General features: G+C 49.4%; 1 protein-coding gene across 1 annotated transcript in view; it reads left to right on the top strand.

The window, feature by feature from the left end:
- Positions 1–19,179, top strand: part of HIP1 (huntingtin interacting protein 1) — a 183,776-nt gene that overhangs the window by 27,645 nt on the left and 136,952 nt on the right. The window contains exons 2-4 of the mRNA XM_029613057.1: positions 11,886–11,949; positions 14,720–14,862; positions 18,718–18,774. Of these exons, the coding sequence (XP_029468917.1) occupies positions 11,886–11,949; positions 14,720–14,862; positions 18,718–18,774 (264 nt within the window). The remainder of the gene's footprint in view (positions 1–11,885; positions 11,950–14,719; positions 14,863–18,717; positions 18,775–19,179) is intronic.

Raw genomic sequence — 19,179 nt, 5'->3', positions numbered from 1 at the left:
TAATCTCAACCCGGCTTCTCTTATCTGCCCTGTTGGCTAAGGGGTAGCCTTGTGTGATCCTTGCTGCTGTGACTTTCTCCACTAGTTTCCTTCATTCCTTGGGGGGACACAGGCCAAATCAATTTGTCTTCCATCAGTCACCCCACGCCTCCTAATTTAAATATCTATCAATGTACGAAGTGAATTTCTCCCTACGGTCCTTTTCCCTCCCACAGACAGATGTGGGCCATCTCTCCCGTATACCCTTCTGTTGCCCACAAGTGCAGGATATTGCTAATGTGTGTGAAACAAGCCGGTGGTCCACTAGATCTGGCATAATGGATTGATGGCATACAGCGCAGTGGATCTGGATTCAGTCGTCTTACCCATGAGCTCGTAGGCCTGGGAGCATGGCAGGGGTAGCATGCACTGGACTGTTACCAGTGCCAGTTAGTGGGAGGGACTGGGACATGGACAGGGACCCTGGGTGGTGAATTTTACTGTTTCTCAGTGGGCAGGAGCAGTTCCTGGCAAAGGGCTAAAGGCCTGAATTTTTTTTTTGTTTTTTGTTATTTAACACAGGTTTCCTGGTTCCCTATTCATAACTGTAACCACTGTGCCGCCACTCCTTCCAGTTTTAGCAGGTTTGGTTTTTTTCCCATAGGCTCGGAGCTGGAGAAAACCTTTGACAATTCAGAGCCTTCATCAAGGGACCAATGCTAGGTGCGGTCAAAAAAAGACATTTATCTTCTCACTCATGGCTGCCCGTGAAGGTGGGGCTGAGAGCGCTCAGGCATCCACTCTCGCTCATCTTATTCTGGCATGAGATAGGGAGGGAAGACACTTTCCTCCCCCCCCCCCCCCCCGAAAAAAAAAAAGCCAGCCCTCCCACTCATTTCCAGCCGCACTGTAACATCTTCTCGTTCAAATTCAAGAAATCGAGCGAGCTCTGCTGTGATCATTTATGGTTATAAGTGATCCAGCCAATATTGTCAATACTGTTTTTCAGAATTGGAAGGAAAAAAGATATTTTAAAAGTCTGTTCTGAAGAGGTGCTTTAGATATGGCTGCCAGCGGATCCCACTGATCCCTCCCCGTTTCTAACTCCGCTCTTCCTTCTGTACTGTGCGATGTGAGGAGGATAGTGAAGGAGGGCTGGAGATGCACGGGGTAGCAAAGGAGACAGAAACCTGGCAGCCCAGGCAGTACCGATCAGGAAGGGGAAATGCCTTCAACCCGCTGGGGGGCCTGCCTGACAGCTGATTTAGCCACTGCTGAGTAGCAGAGGGTTCTGTGGAATTTCCAGAAATGCTTAGCCTTCCAAAGTGTTAAAAGGAAACTGAAAAATCCCAAGGCCAGACACATCCTATAAATGACGACTTTGGGGGTGGGGGAGGGGAGTGAATGCACAGCACTAGCTTTTTTTTTTTTTGTGTGTGTGTCTGTAGCCCTGTTGCATTCAGTATCTTGGCGAATAAAAGATGAGGTCCTTGGCGCTCTGCCTGCTTTCCCCAGGTAAACTTACATATAGATGACTTGTATCTAAGCCTTCACTAATCCTGTACATTATCCGATGTATCTCCAGGCACATCTGGATATGAATTGTAAGCCTCAGGCAGCTGTTTCTTTCTGAGATGGGGAAGCACAAGGACATTTTCACCCCTGCCCGCTCCCTCTCCTACTTCTTTGGGGACGCATCTCAAAACTTGGCTAGGCTGAAATGCTTTTGGTTTGCGGCTATCAATAGTGACATAGTGATGACGGCAGAAAAGGACCAAATGGTCCATCCAGTCTGCCCAGCAGGCTTCTTATGGTAAGATCTACCGTGCCATGTAGGTCACCCCGGGTTTCTCGCAGGGGTAGTCCGTGCAGTTACCTCCAATCCTTATGATAAGGGCAGTAATATTTACCATCAAAAACCAAGCAACTGTCAAACCCATTTAAAAAAAAAAAAAAAAATTACTGCTAGCAACATTTTTACTGGGTAAAGGAGCCTTCCTGAAAACTCCGGCAATGCTGACTTGCTTTGCTTTTGGACTTGGCCGTAGAAGCAGTCTGCTTGTTCCCTTATGTCTGTATACCAGGACCCCCAGATTGTACAAGTCGGGGCCTGTGCTGGTTGACAATCTGAATCCAATTCCCCCTTTCTCCCCACCCCTAACTCCTGCCATCAAAGCGGAGAGCGATGTTGCACTTGCGTCAAAAGTATCAAGGCTCGCTGGTTGAGGGTAAGAATCCCTGTGCGTTTGCTAACGATAGTTACTTTTGCACCGAGCGTGTTACCCCCATGCATATTTTTTCCCTCATTTCCATCCTCCAGCCTATAGGAATCCACCGTGTTTATCCCATGCCCCTTTGAAATCTTTCACTGTTTTTTGTCTTCACCACCTCCTCCGGAAGGGCATTCCAGACATTCACCACCCTCTCCATGAAGAAATATTTCCTGATGATTACTGTAGCAGTTGAAGCACATCCGTACCTTCCCAAGGTTTAGCATTTTCAGCTCCTGAAACTCCATAGGGAGGGTAATTTTTAGAGCAGCCTGCTTAGGGCTGAAGTCCTACAGGTAGAAAGCGCTCGCAGTCTTCGGCCTGAATTTTCCAAGTGGACTTGCGCATTTACACGCATACCTTTTAGAAAATCAAAACTACATGTGTAAATGGTTTCCCTGTCCCAACTCTGCCCCTGGAACACCTGTTTGCAATATGCAGAAACGTATGCAAAAAATTGCTTTTGCACATATAACCCCCTCCCTCTGCAATATCAAAGGATGATTTGCACACATTATATATGTAAATCCTTTTGAAGATCAGGCTTTTCACGTACCAAGACAAGTCAGCATCCCTCTGGTTCAGTTCTCTTGCTCCCTATTCATAATATGACCTTGAGCAAACCGCTTAACCACACTGTACTCAAATTAAGATTAAGAAATGGACCATTGTAGCCAGGTAAATCCATCTTGTACAGTTTTGTGAACATTGATAGAATTATATAAATAGTAATTATGATAAATATTTAATCTTCAATTGTAGGGTAGCCTCAGTAGAAGCATGGACATGGATCGTAGGACTGTCGCATGGCTAAAGCTTTATAGGGAAAAGCTTTGTATGTACGCAACAGGGGACTCGTGCAACACTTGATCAATTGCCACTTGGTTTTGATTTTGTCTAAGGAGGGATTTCATTTCTTCTTTTTTTTTTTTTTTTTTTTTACAAATATAATCTTTATTAGAATTATACAAGTTAACAATTTATCAGAGAACAACAATTCTCCATGGAGTTACATGTCTTCGAGCAAAAATGTATCCCAGCCCTCCCTGCCTGCCCCCCCCCCCCCCCCTAGCCAGCTTGACAAAAGTAGCACTACAGGAACAGAGAATCAGAAAGGTATTAGTGACACTCAAAACAGAGGTTCATGAAACTCTAAGTACGGCACAGTCCCCATTCAATTCTAGCAGGAATCCTGCCAAAGTTGGTAGGGTTTCCATATTACATTGAATTTGAGGAGCGAGTTATTTTTCAAAGCAGTTTTCCCAAATAACGTACAGTATGTAGTCATTGAAGCACTAAAGTAATTGATGGAACTGTAGCCTGTTTCCACCAAGCTACTAAAACACACCTTGCAGCAATTATGATCTTTAAAATCAGACGTCGAAGAGGCGTCAACACATTAGGCACAGATAGATTAAGCACAATTTTTTTAGGATCTTTCGGAATGTCCTTTTCAAATTGATACCCTATTCCCAGTTTATTTTAAAAAGGGGACCCTGCCCCCATTGTGTGTAACGTACCCTACGGTCGTTACCAGTAAGTCCTGGGTGATTCCTTATTCAGCTAGATCAGTGTAAGTTTGAGACTGGGGTGGTTACTATTCAATTGCACCTCCTCCCTTTGAGGGCGCTGGAATGGCCACCCCCTTTGTGAGACTTTGTAGGCGGCTCTCTCCTGGGAGCACTGGGGCAGTGCAGTTTGGTGTTGGAGCTTTGCCTCAGTTGGATTTTTGGGCCTACCCTTGGACTCGGGTATCATTTGCCTACAGTTCCTTTGGCAAGGTCTGAGTACATTTCTTTCAGTCCACTCACTGGCTGGCTGGGTTTGTCCTTGGGTTGTTTTTCTGGGCTTTGAAGATAGATTTTTTTTTTCTTTGTAAGACGATTGAGAGGCTCTTGGGTGTTGCTTGGGGTGAGGGCACGGGGAAACCCTATCCCTGGAGGCCCAGGATAAGGGACGACCTTCCCTGCCGTGACCTTCTAAGGAAGCAGAGGAATGGCGGTGACCTGCTGCAGTGTCTCCTGGTTTCTGGGGAAAGAGAGCTTTTGGTTAGATCTTGGAGGTAGAGTTTTTTTTGCTGCCCCCTTTTTCCCCATCCTATCAGAGGAACATCGCGAGCTGCGTGTCCCAGGGGATCCCTTTCCAACTTGGGGTTTAAGAAGGAAACAGTGCGAGTGAGATCGAGAAGGACAGGGAACTGTGAGTAGATACCAAACTGAGTTGCATCTGAGGACCCCCCCTCACACACACTTGGACTCTTCCCCCCTGGGAGAGAGAGATGTGGGATTCTGTGCAGAGAAATACATTGTTTGGCCAGCTGGAGGGGGGTCTTCCATCCCAACAAGGAAGCCCTTACCCACTTTACTCCATTACCTCGTTAATTCAAGCCTGGATGGTGAGCGTTTCCCTTGGCCTTGCACAGATAGAGAGAGAATTGTAACGGCCACCTGTGGAAACCAAAGGAATTGATTTAAATTCTACCATTATTTCACCTGATTGCCCATCAATAAATACTTTAACTTTGGACACCAAAACCAAAGTCTCTTGTGTGTTTTTCTGGCACTTTACAGCAGTGTTGGGAAAAGGTGACCTCTCCCAGGGAACCCAAGTAAAGTCACCCCCGTCATATCTGGGCCTTGAGAGGGTTTTTTGGGGGTTTTTTTATCCTTTCCCCCATCTACAAAGGATCCAGACCCCGGGGAGTAGGAGAGTAGCAGCGCTAGCCAGGAGTAGTTCCAGTCCCCAAGAGGCTTTAAACCTTTTATGGCTCCGTCAGCATGCAGGCCGCCCCCGGGGATGGGGTTACTTGTGATGATAAAAGGTACCCAAAGCTTTACATTGCCGGCAATTCCAACTAATATTGGGAAACATGTTCTTTAAACGCTCTGGCACCAGGTACCGTCCAGATAGGAACTTCTAGCCAGAACTTTGCTAGCTTTAGTCATCACAAGCTCTTTTTTTCCCTTTTGTATCCCTCTTAGGACATGATGCTTGAAGCCTTTTTCTCATAAGCACAGAATGGGAGAAAAACCTCTGTGAGCTGTCTTCTTAGTTAAGGCTTTTCAATCATTTTGTTAAGTTTTCTTAATTTTGTTTGTTACCTCCATGTCGGCTGCCCCACGTCGAGTTGGGCCTTTAGCCTACTGGTGGGTTCTGTTACCCTGGCTAAAGCCCTCTTACCAGGAAGAAAGCGCTCTTCCTGCGACTTCACTTCTGCTGGTTTTCTCCCAGGTATGGCACCAAAGTAGATGCGTAGTTTTAAGAGGTGCACCCAATCTTCAAGATTTCCATCGAAGATCATTACAAAGCAGGCTGCCTCTAGAAAGGTCGTCGTGACTGATGTTCCCGGAAAGTTGCATGCAAATCTCCTAGCTGGGTCGGTCGCTCGTCTTCCATACGGCACCACTTCAGCAGTTTCCCAGTTTGAACCGTGCGAGATCCAGCAAGACCAGGCCCTGCCAATAGCCATTGTTTTAGTTTTCCCTAATATTTGGAGACAGCCCGGACTCGTGTGTGTGCGCTGCTTGTAACCAAAGGGAGTGATGTTACTTACCTGTAATAATTTAACTGTAAGCAATCTTCAGGTCACATTACTATGAAACACTCAATCCCACAAATAAATGCCTTTTTGTTACCGAATACTAATGGCACCACCTATGTAATATACGACCCATATTTTTTTATTGTAAACCGTTGTGATGGTGAATAACTTAATGACGGTATATAAAAAACTCTTAAATAAAATAAAATAAAATTGTTCTCAGTGGAGCCACACAACTCATCTTCCTCTCCTTTGGAAGCTGTCCTTCCTTCATCCCTTCTGTCTTTGCTAGTCATTAAACTTAAGGTTGTACCCCTATCCCATGGATTTCCTGCTGCTTGGGCTTACAGCTTGTTTCTGGAAGGCTTTAGATGTTCCTCTGATCTGTGTGACTTCATACAATCGGAGAAGAAATACTACTGGTAAATTTTTTTTATTTTTTTTTTATCATCTTGCTCAGATATGAGGCAGCTAAGAACTGCTCCTGTTTCTGCTCCTGGTGTAGTCCTCTTTTTCCTAAATTTGTGCAAGTTAAAGTTTAGGAGTATATTAATTTAAATAAATGGGAGCTGGTCCTTTACTTTCAAAGCTCAGTTACCCTCTAGCTGAAACCAAGTTGGCAGCTCATATAGTAACATGAAAACTGCCATTCTAAGTCAGAATAAGGATTCATCTTCGCTCTGCATCCTGTCTCCGATAGTAACGTGGCCATAGCAAGGCAGGTGGTGTGTGGTCTGTCATACCCTTTCAGCTTCCAGTCATCATGGTTTAGGGATGCACTGATCACACGATGACATCTCAGTTGCATTTAATAGCTTCCCTTTGACCCGCTCTCCATGAATTAGTCCTAATCCTCCCAACGCCCCATTAGCTGGAGAGAGGTCCATAAAATAGGGCATGCAGGCCCTCCAGTCTTCCATGGGCCTGCGATAACGCTGTTCCATCTCCAGCAAGAACTTGGCGACTGGCCGCGTATGAATAGAGGAAGTGCTGGCTTTGGTTGAATTGTGACAAGGCCTCACATTTCACATACTTTTTTTTTTTTTTTTTTTTCATTTGGGGTGTGGGGAGGGGGAAGATAAAGAGGGACCTGTGTGTTGCTGCTGATTATCGCCTCTCCGGAACCAGCTTTGACCAGAGTTGCCCGGGCAGGAAACCCTGTACAATACGGCTCTTTCAGTCCTCAGTCCATGGCGGCTCCAGGAAGCACTCGTTGTAAGAATGCTGACTTCTGTCATTGCTTTAACCATTCCAGGAAGAGAGCAGTGCCCAAGCATAACACTTGAACTCCTGCTGCCCGGAGAAGAATGAGGTTTGTGAAGGCCCTGTGTTCCCACCCCCCTCCTTCAGGGTCTCACTTATCACAGGGCACCAGTCTAAACAGCAAGAGCTGCCACTGACTGAGACATTTCATTCACACCATCGACGTGCAGCTGCACGGAGTACAGTCCCGCGCTGCTTATTCAGAATTTCTCCCTGCTCTTTTGAAGGGTGGTGCTGGCTGTACCTTCCACACGTCACTTGGGTTCATGGGCTTTGATGATATATACCGTCTGGATTTGGATACAACCATGAAGTCTCACCTTTTCTTTCTAAAAAGTCCACAAATCACCAACCCCCCATTCTTTGGATCGCAGCAGATTGAAAGATCGGCCGCACTCTCCCTTCCCCTCCCCTCCCCTCCCGAGCCCTCCACCCCAAGGATCTCAATCCCTTGCAGGCCACAGAAAGTGCGTGGTCCAAGCCAACCGTACAAAGCGACGTGCCTTCTGGATTTCAGCTCGAGTCCCAAGTAGTTTCTGCTGTCGGGCCGCTGACAAATCTTGAATTCTGGTCAAGCCGCCGAATGAGGAGGGCAGCTTTCAAGGCCATTCGTGCGGGTAAAAGCATTTTGCCTGTCTTAGTAACCTGTTCAAAGATTGCCAGTTTTATTAGCGCTCGCGGGAGGGCTCTCGAGCGGCCTCACTCACCCAAAAAACTGCTTCAGCCTTGCTGCTGCCGCGCCCCACAGCGGGAGAGTCACAGCCGATGCTGCCTCTGCTTTCTGTGCGGCCTTTCGCTTTCTCAGACGCCGCCGACACCCGATGAGGCAGAGAGACGCCGCTGTTGCTTCTGTCAGTGCCTTCCCAGGCAAGCGCACGCGCGACGGCTCTGGCTTCGAGGAGCCCGTGGTGCCCCTGGCTGACATCATCCCCGGCTGCCCTTTATCAGGGCTCCTCAGTCTTGCCTTCGGGGCCTTCGCAAGGCCTCTTCTATCCTGGCCTGCTGGGCTTCTGTTCCATGTCTCCTATGGTCTTGTCTGTCCTGGGTCCATCTTCACTGGATTAAGTCTTTGGAGTCCTCTTGGTTTTAGAGTCTTGTTCCGAGTTCCTGAGTTCCTTGTTCCTGAGTCCTGTTTCAGGTCTTCGGAGAGCTTGTTCTAGCCTGCGGTCCATCTTGGTCTTCAGCCGTCACCAAGTTCCTCGTTATTGTCTGGGCCTTGTCTTCAGTCTTCGCCTGGTTCCTCGTCGTCCCCTGAACCTCTGCCTTCAACCTGCTTCCGTCTTTATCCTTGTTCTTGGTCCTGCTTCTCCTGCTTGGCTCCACTTCATTCTTCATTTATTTATTTTTTATTTATTTAGATTTTTTTATGTTCTGCTTTTCGCACTTTTTCCAGCACTTCCAGGCAGTTCTAGCTTGGCGCCCAGCCCGGGCCTGGATGCACTTACCCACTAGTGGCGTGGACCACGGCCAGCCCCGGGGTTACGTCTGTTTATATCGTGGCACAGGGGCTCACGCAGACTTGCAGTTAGAAAGGGCCTTCGGAGTGGCCGGAGGGCCACCCTCGGAGACCAGCCCTGGCTGCCGGTTCTCTCCCTCAATGCAGTTAAAAGTGTGTGCGTTCTTCCCCTATTACCTGCATTGGAAAGAGGCGCTCCTGGGCTGGGTCGGGCCGGCGATGAAAACCGCACAGGCAGAGACTGCCTTTTCAGCTCTGCACGCGTACTCTTCCAGCAGGGAAAGTAGGTGCGAGTGTCCGCAGGGACTCTCCTAGTGGCTGCAAATTTCAAAGAAGAAAGCCCTTTGGCTTTGAGACTTGGTGCCACGACCCCCAGGTAGAAAGCAAGCAGCGGTCTATGTCCTGAAAATTGCCCCCCCTTCATCACGAGATGGCCATCCAGCACCGGGGGTTCAGGGAGGCTCCAGGCCTCGATTGCGCAGGGGGCAGCTTTTAGCCGTGTGATTTTCCAGCGGTAATAGAAGCAAAACTGCACGGGTGGGTGTTTTTTTTTTTTCTTTCATTATTGCCCTCTCAAAAGGTACCCACATGAGTTTGCACTTGAGGGGGTTCTTCATAAGGAAAAAGAAAAAAAAAAAAGCACGTAGTTTGGAATATTCATGACTGTGCATGGCATTGCCTCCCCTGACCTAACCCCGCCTCGGGAACACCTACAAAAGTACCTGGGTGAAAAAAAAAAAGCAAGCGTGCGGCATGGGGGAAGGGAAATTTCGAAGCATCGCTGCTCGTTTCGACGGGGGGGGAGGGGCGAGAAGGGACACTGGATACAGACGACAACCAACACATGGGCCCAGACGTTCACGGTCCGGGGGTACCGACACGCAGACATAAGGGAAAAAAGCCCAGGACGGCTTCTACGTCCAAGTCCCAAAAACAAAGAACGTCAAGCAGCACGGTCTGAACTATCAAGAAGGCTCCACGCACAGTAAAAATGTTGCTAGCAGTAGTTTTGTTATGGGGTTGACCGCTGCTTGGTTTTGATTGTAAATAATATTACTACCCTTCACATAAGGCTTGGGGGTGACCTGCCCGGCGCGGCAGATGCCATCATACGAAGCTTGCTGGGCAGACTGGATGGGCCATCTGGTCCCTTTCTGCCGTCACTAGTATGTCACTGTCAGGTCGATCCAGTAAAGTGTGCTCCGTCGGAGCGCACTGTCACCCTGCTCTGGACGCGTGTTTTCCCTTACCCCTTATTCAGTAAGGGGAGGAAAACACGCGGCCCACCCGCGGCACCTAATAGCGCCCTCAACATGCAAATGCATGTTGATGGCCCTATTAGGTATTCCTGAGCGATCCAGTAAGTAAAATGTGCAGCCAAGCCGCACATTTTACTCTAAGAAATTAGCGCCGCCCAAAGGTCGGCGCTAATTTCTTCCGGCGCCAGGGAAGTGCACAGAAAAGCAGTAAAAACTGCTTTTCTGTGCACCCTCCGACTTAATATCATAGCGATATTAAGTTGGAGGTCCCCAAAAGTAAAAAAAAAGTAAAAAAAAAAATAAAAAAATTTTGAATTCGGCCCGCGGCTGTCGGGCCGAAAACCGGACGCTCAATTTTGCCGGCGTCCGGTTTCCGAGCCCGTGGCTGTCAGCGGGCTCGAGAACCGACGCCGGCAAAATTGAGCGTCGGCTGTCAAACCCGCTGACAGCCGCCGCTCCAGGCCAAAAGGAGGCGCTAGGGACGCGCTAGTGTCCCTAGCGCCTCTTTTTCCTCGTTTGCACTGCGTCGCCTAATTTAAATACTGGATCGCGCGCACCGGCGAGGGGCCGGTGCGCGCGCCGGGAGAGCGGGCGTTAGTCCGCTCTCCCACGGACTTTACTGGATCGAGCTGTATATTTGCTATGACCTCAAGCTTATTTTTAAAGGGAATTGCCCCATACTTCCCCTTCCTTGACCTAACGCTACCCTTTTTTTTTTGTGTGTGTGGCTTAAAAGTACGCACATTTCACATGTGCAGGTTTTAGCACGGGTTTACGCACATAAAAGCTTTAGATTATTGCTCACTCCCCTTAATTCTAAGCTCTGGTGATATTCTAATGGGACACAGAGACCGATGTAATAAGAACATAAGAACATGCCATACTGGGTCAGACCAAGGGTCCATCAAGCCCAGCATCCTGTTTCCAACAGAGGCCAAACCAGGCCATAAGAACCTGGCAAGTACCCAAAACTAAGTCTATTCCATGTAACCATTGCTAATGGCAGTGGCTATTCTCTAAGGGGTGGATTTTAAAAGCCCTGCTCGCGTAAATCCGCCCGGATTTACGCGAGCAGGGCCTTGCGCGCCGGCAGGCCTATTTTCCATAGGCCTGCCGGCGCGCGCAGAGCCCTGGGACTCGCGTAAGTCCCGGGGTTTTTCGAGGGGGGCGTGTCGTGGGCGTGTCGGGAGCGGGGCCGATCGGTGTGGTGTTTTGGGGGCGGGACGCGGCGTTTCGGGGGCGGGCCTGGGGGCATGGTTTCGGCCCGGGGCGTGGCCGTGCCCTCCGGAACCGCCCCTGGGTCGCGTCTCCGCGCACCAGGGATTTACTTCTCCCTCCAGGAGGCGTAAATCCCCCGACAAAAGTAGGGGGGGGGGTTTAGACAGGGCCGGGGGGTGGGTTAGGTAGAGGAAGGGAGGGGAAGGTGAGGGGAGGTCGAAAGAGAATTCCCTCCGAGGCCGCTCCAATTTCGGAGCGGCCTCGGAGGGAACGGAGGTAGGCTGCGCGGCTCGGCGCGCGCCGGCTACACGAAATCGGCAGCCTTGCGCGCGCCGATCCAGGATTTTACTAAAATCCAGCGTACTTTTGTTTGCGCCTGATGCGCCAACAAAAGTACGCGAAGGCGCACTTTTTAAAAATCTACCCCTAAGTGAACTTAATAGCAGGTAATGGACTTCTCCTCCAAGAACTTATCCAATCCTTTTTTAAACCCAGCTATACTAACTGCACTAACCACATCCTCTGGCAACAAATTCCAGAGTTTAATTGTGCGTTGAGTAAAAAAGAACTTTCTCCGATAAGGTGCGCTGAGCTTTACTCCCATGTTCCCGCCCTTAGGCCCTGACTTCTTTCAGACTAATCCTGCTGAATGTGTTTTCCAAAAGGGCATTGCCTGGAAGAGAGAGTCCTGAGTCCATGCCAGCTTTCAGCAGGTGCTGAGAAGATGGGGGGGGGGGGGGCCGGTGCCTGCAGCCTGAGCGTGCAAATGCCCATGTTTGTGCCCCCCCCCCCCCGGGGGGGTGGGGGGAGGGGAGGAGGAAACCCAGTGTCGTCGTGGTTTTTTTTGGTTTTCTAACCTTTTCTTCTCCGTTTCTCACCCTTCCCTTCCTCTTTTTCAGACTGTGAGTATCAATAAGGCCATTAATACCCAGGAAGTGGCAGTGAAGGAGAAACATGCCAGGAATATCCTTTTTCAAATGTGCTGGAAGTGGGCAGAGAAAGGTGTGCTCCACGCTGGTGGATGTGGGGAGGGGGAGAGCAGGAGAATTCGGAGGCCGTATTTAGAATACGACTGCCCGTGTGATCTCGGGCCAAAAGTTGAGAAAGAGCATAGCTCCTGTGTTGTCTCACCTTTACTGGCTGCCAGTTAGAGGCAGGACTGCCTTTAAAATCTTCCCTCTGGTCCTTAGGGTTTCAGGGCCCTGAATGAGGGAGGGGCTTACTTCCTGGCTCCCCCTCCTCCCCCCCCCCCCCCCCCAAAAAAAAAGTGTCAGACCTTATTACAGGGAAAGAGAAGCTGCTTTGTCAGATCCAGGGAGGTCTCCCCGCTTTATGGAGTTCTTTACCGGTTCGTGTATGCCGGGAAACAAATTTATTTAAGATTCAGAAGATGCCTAACTCCCCCCTCCCCCGGTATTATGAGCAGTGGCCCTGAATTCCTTGGATCAGAGCCCCAAGTCCTTTTGGCCAGTGATCCAGGCTTTCGTTTTCAGGTGGGCTCTGGGCTTGGATTCTTGTATGATCCCTTGTGCTGCATAAACATTGTGAATTATTTAGGACTGGGTAGTTGGCGCTGGCACATCTGTTATTGATGCTGCTGTTGGACTGGATTGCATGTGTTGGGATTAGAGGGCGGGGTGGTTATAGTCTAACCTTCAGGGAGCAGCAGTGGGTAGTACTGGGAAAGGTTGGGCGAGGGGCATGGGGAAGAGGACGTGGGCGTTGGGATGTCGCTGCCCTAAGTACACACATCGCTGCTGGGCAGGCTGGATGGACCCTCTTGGCCTTTATCTGCTGTTGCTATGTTCCCTGGTTACTGTGTAATTTCTAGTATGAATGATTGTTTTCCAGGTGAGCCTTGGACTTGCATGCATAACTTTTTTACTGGTGTTTAGCAGGTATAAAAGTAGGTATTAAGGTCAGAGATTGGGGAGGCTTTTTCTGCCACCTGATGGTAATAGCATATGCCTTTTGGTTATTATGTCATTTTTATTATGAATGATTTTTTTTGTTGTTGTTGTTGTTGTTGCACTGGTTTCGCTGTTGATTTTATGGTTTGGGCTTTTATTTTCTGTTTTTGTAATCCACTGTGTATGGTATATGTTAGCCTAGACATGTGGAATATAAATGTTAAATTATTGGGGCAGTAATCCCTGTTGCACCCCTCTCCCCCCATCGTGTCTCTCTCTGCTGTGGAGGGCATAGGATCCCATATATAGAGGTCTGCCTGAAGACGTGCCGCCCTGATTATCGGGGAGCTGCTGCTTCTCTCTGTTATTTTTGTTACTACAGACTAACACGGCTACCCCGCTAGAAGTTACTCCGCTTTGGAGCAGCCAGACTGGAAAATGTTCATTTCAGCAACAAACAGACTAACCTGAGCCCAAAGGAACTTCTTTATTTTCCTAATGAAAACTAAATGGAGCCAAAAATCTTTCATCAAGGAAAGTGATGGTGCAGATTAAGCTGGAGAGATGTTAATGCAGGGCACTGCTGTGCTTCTGCTTCCTCTGTGCCGCATCCTGTACTGAGGGGTGGGTGTCAGCACGGGGCGCTGCCAGGCTCGCTCTCCCAACGTGCCCCATCCTGATCCGGTGAGTTGGGGACAGTGCAGGGCGCTGCCATGCATGCACTCCCTCCACGTCCCCTCCTGAGCTGCTGAGTCAGTGTCGGTTCAGGATGCCACTGCGCTCCTGCTCCCTCCACGTCCCCTCCTGAGCTGGTGAATTAGTGTCTGCGCAGGGCGCTGCCGTGCTCCACACTCTCTCTGCTCAGTCAGCTCTGCCCGCTTTTCTTGTAGAAGTCTCTGCCACTGGTGTGGGCTGGTGGTGGATGGCTCTTCTATCCTGAGTGTAATCGGATGCTGTTGCACCTAAAGCATCAGATTCTTCAGAAGAGCCACTTGTCTGTTTCCTAATTTTATTCATTCTCCTGTTGGTTTTATTCCAAGGTCTCCTCTCTTTTTATTTTTATTTTTTGGACCCTATGTGCTTTATTTCTTACATTTTTACATTTCGTTAGGCCGTTCTCGTTTTCAGAATCTACGCTCTTCAATTGTCTGTGCTGTGTTCAGGCTTTACATGCATCGGTGCTGTGTCTGCATGGGTGGAAGGGATGATGATCTGCACAGCAGCACCACCAGTTTACTTAGATTCATAATATTCTGCGAGCGGCTAAATAAAAGGAGCTTTCAAAGACTTCAAATATTAACATCACCTCAGAAATAAAACAAAGCCCAAATGAAACAGGGAGGTTTTGCTGTCTTCAGGGCCATTTTATCCAAAGTGCAAATGTGCCCGGGGCACATGTCCAGGGTCCAGAGCCTTAGAGGGGCCCAGCTTGATCCCCCAAAAACAATTTAAATAAAGAATAAAATGATAAAAAAAAAGAAGAGAAGGTAAAATAAGATAGCTAACTAATATGCATTAGTATCTTCTTTAGGTCTTAACAAAGATAGTCTGAGTCCATGGTTCGTAAGTCGTGCAAAAATGTAACATGGGGAGGGGTCTATTCTATTGAAGTTTGCCCAGGGCCTTATAGAGGCTGAATATGGCCTTGCCTGTCTTTGCTCTAAATGCAAGAATTATTCCTCATATTCTGTTGCTGCTCTCTCTGCTGTTCCTGACTTTACTTGAAAATGAAACCGAAACCGAATAAAGTGGCCCGAGGTGGGTGCCTGCGGGGATGCGGGATGTCACTCTCTTCTTCCTTTTTTCCTTGACCCCGGACTCACCGTGCATCCTGGGAACTCACCATGAGAAAGGTGCTCAGACCTTCTGGTCTGTCGTGAACCGGCTTCCACTGTCCAGCAATGCGGTGCTCTGCTGGAAATTCTGCCACGTCTTCCACAAGCTGCTCCGCGACGGGCACCCCAGTGTAAGTATGGCCGATGCATGTCCAGTGCCACTCTGTGTGGGATCCTGTCCAGTGACCAGTGCCAGTTTATTGTTCTGCTGTGCTTCTAGCTGTTGGGATTGCTCTGCCTCAAATCTGCGGTAGTGCTCTCCTTCCACTCTGTCTGTGGCACTGCCTGCCTTCAAGGTTCTACATTCCCCCTATGACCTGCTCTGCAAACCCTAACCTGTCACAGCTTGGCGCTGTGTAAGTGTCTGTTGAATGTCAGACTCTCATTAATCCTTCAGGAAGCTGTGCCGAGGATACTCTCTCCCTCCTCCCGCCGACGGTGAATCACTCCGGCTTCCCAGGGAGAGCTATCTCACAGGGCACAGCAAGCTGGCAATTTACCTGCTCTCACCGATAAACCCGTTTAATGTTGGATTTAATTAAATCATCTTCTGTTCCATCCAGCCATTCAGAACGCCATTACAGCGGCCATGTCTGCAGAGAGCGTGCAGCTTGGCACAGGGCTCCCACGTTTTCTTGCATGGTTACCTTGGTCTGTCACGCATAGTCCTGTGGGGCTTGACTTGCAAAAGGGCATTATCTGCATCAGCCCCTGCTTTAGGCACATACAGGCCTATCCTGTAAAGTGCGGCCGCATTTACCCTGCTCCTAAGCCGCTTTTAACTCACGTTCCGGCCGCGTTAGCCCTTCCTGCGATCCCGAATCCCCTTTAACCTACTCCTACCGCGTCCTAAATTCCCCGGGTAACCCCTTCCGCCCGCGGCATGTATATTGCATGCAAACGAGCGAATTAGCTCGATATTGCATGCTAACGAGCCAATTAGCTATTCCCCTAGCATCCCGTAACCCGCGCCTCGACTAACGCTACCTTTCCCTGCCGTTTTGTCGCGCGTTTAACCTGCAAACTTACCGCCTACCCTGACCCAGGCGGTAGAGGCATGGGTAAGGGTAGGTGGCAAGCTTTCCCCCAGCCCCCGCTCACCTGCCCCGGCCGCGATCATGGGTGCCGGTCTCCGTGGCAGCCCCAGTCCTCTCCCCTCCTCCCGAAGCCAAAAAAAAAAGCTTTTTTTTGGCTTCGGGAGGAGGGGAGAGGACTGGGGCTGCCACGGAGACCGCTTTCCCCCGTGCAAGTAAGTTGTTTCGCCGCTTGTCTCTTCTCCCCCCCTCCCGGAGCAGGGCGCGAAAAGCAGCCTTGCTCCGGGAGGGGGGGGGGGGGGGAGAGATGACAGCGGCGAATCCAAAAAATAAGCGAAAAAAACTTAAAAGCTAAAAGTAAGTTGCTTTGCCACTGTCATCTCTTCTCCCCCCCTCCCGGAGCAGGGCGCGAAAAGCAGCCTTGCTCCAGGAGGGGGGGAGAGAGATGACAGCGGCGAAGCTTTCCCCCAGCCCGGACGCCGGCAAAAAACTTACTTTTTTGCAGCCAGCCATGAGCAGGAACACGATCTGGCCTGCCTTAGCTCCTCCCGACAAGATGGCCGCCTGCACGGGGAAAGCGTGCAATTGGCCGCTCAAGACGTGACGTCACGACATCACGTCTTGAGCGGCCAATTGCACGCTTTCCCCGTGCAGGTGGCCATCTTGTCGGGAGGAGCTAAGGCAGGCCAGATCGTGTTCCTGCTCATGGCTGGCTGCAAAAAAGTAAGTTTTTTGCCGGCGTCCGGGCTGGGGGAAAGCTTCACCGTTGCTAGTGTCCCCCCTCCTCCCGGAGCAAGGTGGCTTTTCCGCCCTGCTCCGAGAGGAGGGGGGACACTGAAAAGTCGTTTCGCCGTTGCTTCTGCCCTGTCAGTGTCCCCCCTCCTCCCGGAGCAAGGCGGCTTTTCCGCCCTGCTCCGGGAGGAGGGGGGACACTGAAAAGTCGTTTCGCCGCTGTCTTCGCCGCTGTCAGTGTCCCCCCTCCTCCCGGAGCAAGGCGGCTTTTCGCGCCCTGCTCCGAGAGGAGGGGGGACACTGACAAGTCGTTTCGCCGTTGTTTCTGCGCTGTCGCCGCCGTTGCTTCCTGGTATCTGTCATTTCAAATGACATTTGAAATGACAGATACCAGCGTGGCGTGTAGCCTTAGGCCCGCGCACCCAGGATCCTGTATAGGCGCTCTATCCAGTATCCTGGGGTGCGCGGGCCTAAGGCTTTTCGGACGCGGCTTACATTTACATATAATTAGGCTTCAGGATCGAGCGGTAGGTGAGCTGCACTGTGCGGGCGGTAACCGCGGGTGCCGTAGGCACTAACGCTGCTCTTCCTACCGCTCGGTACTGGATAAGCCTGATAATTTGTGCTCTGAAAATCAGACTACGGATTTTCAGATAAAAGGTGCCCACGGAACTCGCTTTCGCACATGCTTTTACCAGCCGTAGGAAGAGCTGTTCGGTGGTGGACTTGGGGCAGGGAAAGAATTTTATGCAGATTCTTTCAGTTTGTGAAAGTAAAAGTGGGTTACTGTCCTGCCTGGGCAGGGGTGTAACCGCATGTATGCATGTCGGCACGTGCACCGGGGACAGCCACAGATTTTCAAAGCAGATGTAGGTGCAGAAGTTTGCTTTTGAAATTTGGGCTAAAATCCAAGGGTGGAAAGTGCCCCCAGATTTTAGCCCTCTGTGGACTGTTATAAAATTCCCTTCATAGAGGGTCATTTTCAAAACATAGTTTATGAAGAGAAGCAGCTCTTTTACCCAGGAAGAAAGGGCCTCTGAAAATTGCATCCTCCCTCCTTATTGCGAGTAAAATTACTCATGTTGGTTACAGTCTGGATAATTTTTTTTACCTGCAGCAAAAGAACCCGGACTGGGTTAGGTGGGGGCAGGAAAACTGCATGTGGGGATTTCCCCCATGGGTACTCTGTACCTGCATGGCAAGCAGTTTTATGCCCCATAGAGGACAATGTGGGTCCTGTGCTGGGTGCTGGCATGCAAAGATGGATCCAGTGTCACTTCTGATTCATCTGCAAACATGTTTGACTTAACACACGGTTAATGCGATACCAACATTGCTCTATGCTTCAACGACAAGAGGAAATGTGGAAAAAAGGATTTGCATCCACAAAAAAGCAGGGGAGTAGCTTGCTTGTTACGGCGGTTACTACCCAGAATCAATTAAGCCTGATACTTCACTTGGAATACATATCCAGCGCAGCTCACTGCTTCAACAGCAGGGGGAATGAGGAAAAGAGGATTTATATTCAGACAACAACCAATAAGGACTGAATTGCACAGGCTGGGTAAACAAGCGTGGGAATAGCTTGCTTATTACGGTGGTTACTACCCCTAAACAATTAGCAAGATACTTCACTTAGATGCAGCACTAGCACTGCTATCTATATTGATGGTGGGGGTGGAAGGGAAATAGAACCAAAAAGTTACTTATAAGGGCGAAGAGTAACAGCTAAATATGAAAAAAAATAAATGCGAAAGCTTGCCTGGCAGACTGGATGGGCCGTTTGATCGTCTTCTTCCATCATTTCTATGTTTCTGTGTTAAAGCCGAAAGACTTTAGTTCTAGCATCAAAATAAGGATTTGTGTTTGTTAGGGCAAAGATACCAGGGCATGGCCCTATACTGCTTGAATTGCATTCCTTCCAGGGCCAACATCATCAGGCAGTACGGGGGAGGAGCTGCTGCAATGCTGGAGGTCCTGTCCTTCCAGTGCTGCTCACTGGGGCCATACTAGGGAGAGGCCCTGCGCTGATGGTGGTTATAGTCCTTCCAGTGATGACACTGCAGAGCAATCACTAACTGTACCTTATTCTCTTTACCCCTAGTTCTTCCTCTCTCATGTAGTTCTGATGCTGTCCCCGCTACCTCATAGTCTCCTTCCTCTTCTGACGGTCTTCTCTCTCCTCCAGTCTCTGATGATCTCTCTGGTTGCTGTTGACAGGTGCTAAAAGACTCACTGCGCTATAAGAATGAACTGGGCGATATGAGTCGGATGTGGGTGAGTTGTTAATATCATTATTTACAGCATTTCTATAACACCTCCTCCAGGGTATCTCCCACACAGCGGTACAAAATCCATTGGTAGCTATTTACGTTACTTCAAAGCTTTATGGTAAGGCATGGAAACGGAGGGGAACTAAGTGGGGGAATGTTGTATGCTCATCTGCCCAAGATGTTAGAGTACAAAGAGAAAGATGACAAAACTGTCCTGGATAAGGAGTTATAATCTTACAAGTGGTCGTGCTGTATGGTTGGCAGCTGGTCTATATATCCTTAGCCATGTGGACAGGAATAATGGGGCAAATTGGAGGAACCATTTGCTCTTTTTCTGCCGCTATCTACTATGTTACCATGTCTTTGTCTGCTAGGTCTATTCAATGACTCGATGGAAGAGTTAATTGCA

This window comes from Rhinatrema bivittatum, chromosome 8 (assembly GCF_901001135.1).
Source record: "Rhinatrema bivittatum chromosome 8, aRhiBiv1.1, whole genome shotgun sequence".
In the NCBI taxonomy this organism is placed as follows: Eukaryota; Metazoa; Chordata; class Amphibia; order Gymnophiona; family Rhinatrematidae; genus Rhinatrema; species Rhinatrema bivittatum.
This window is presented reverse-complemented; position numbering and strand designations above follow the sequence as displayed.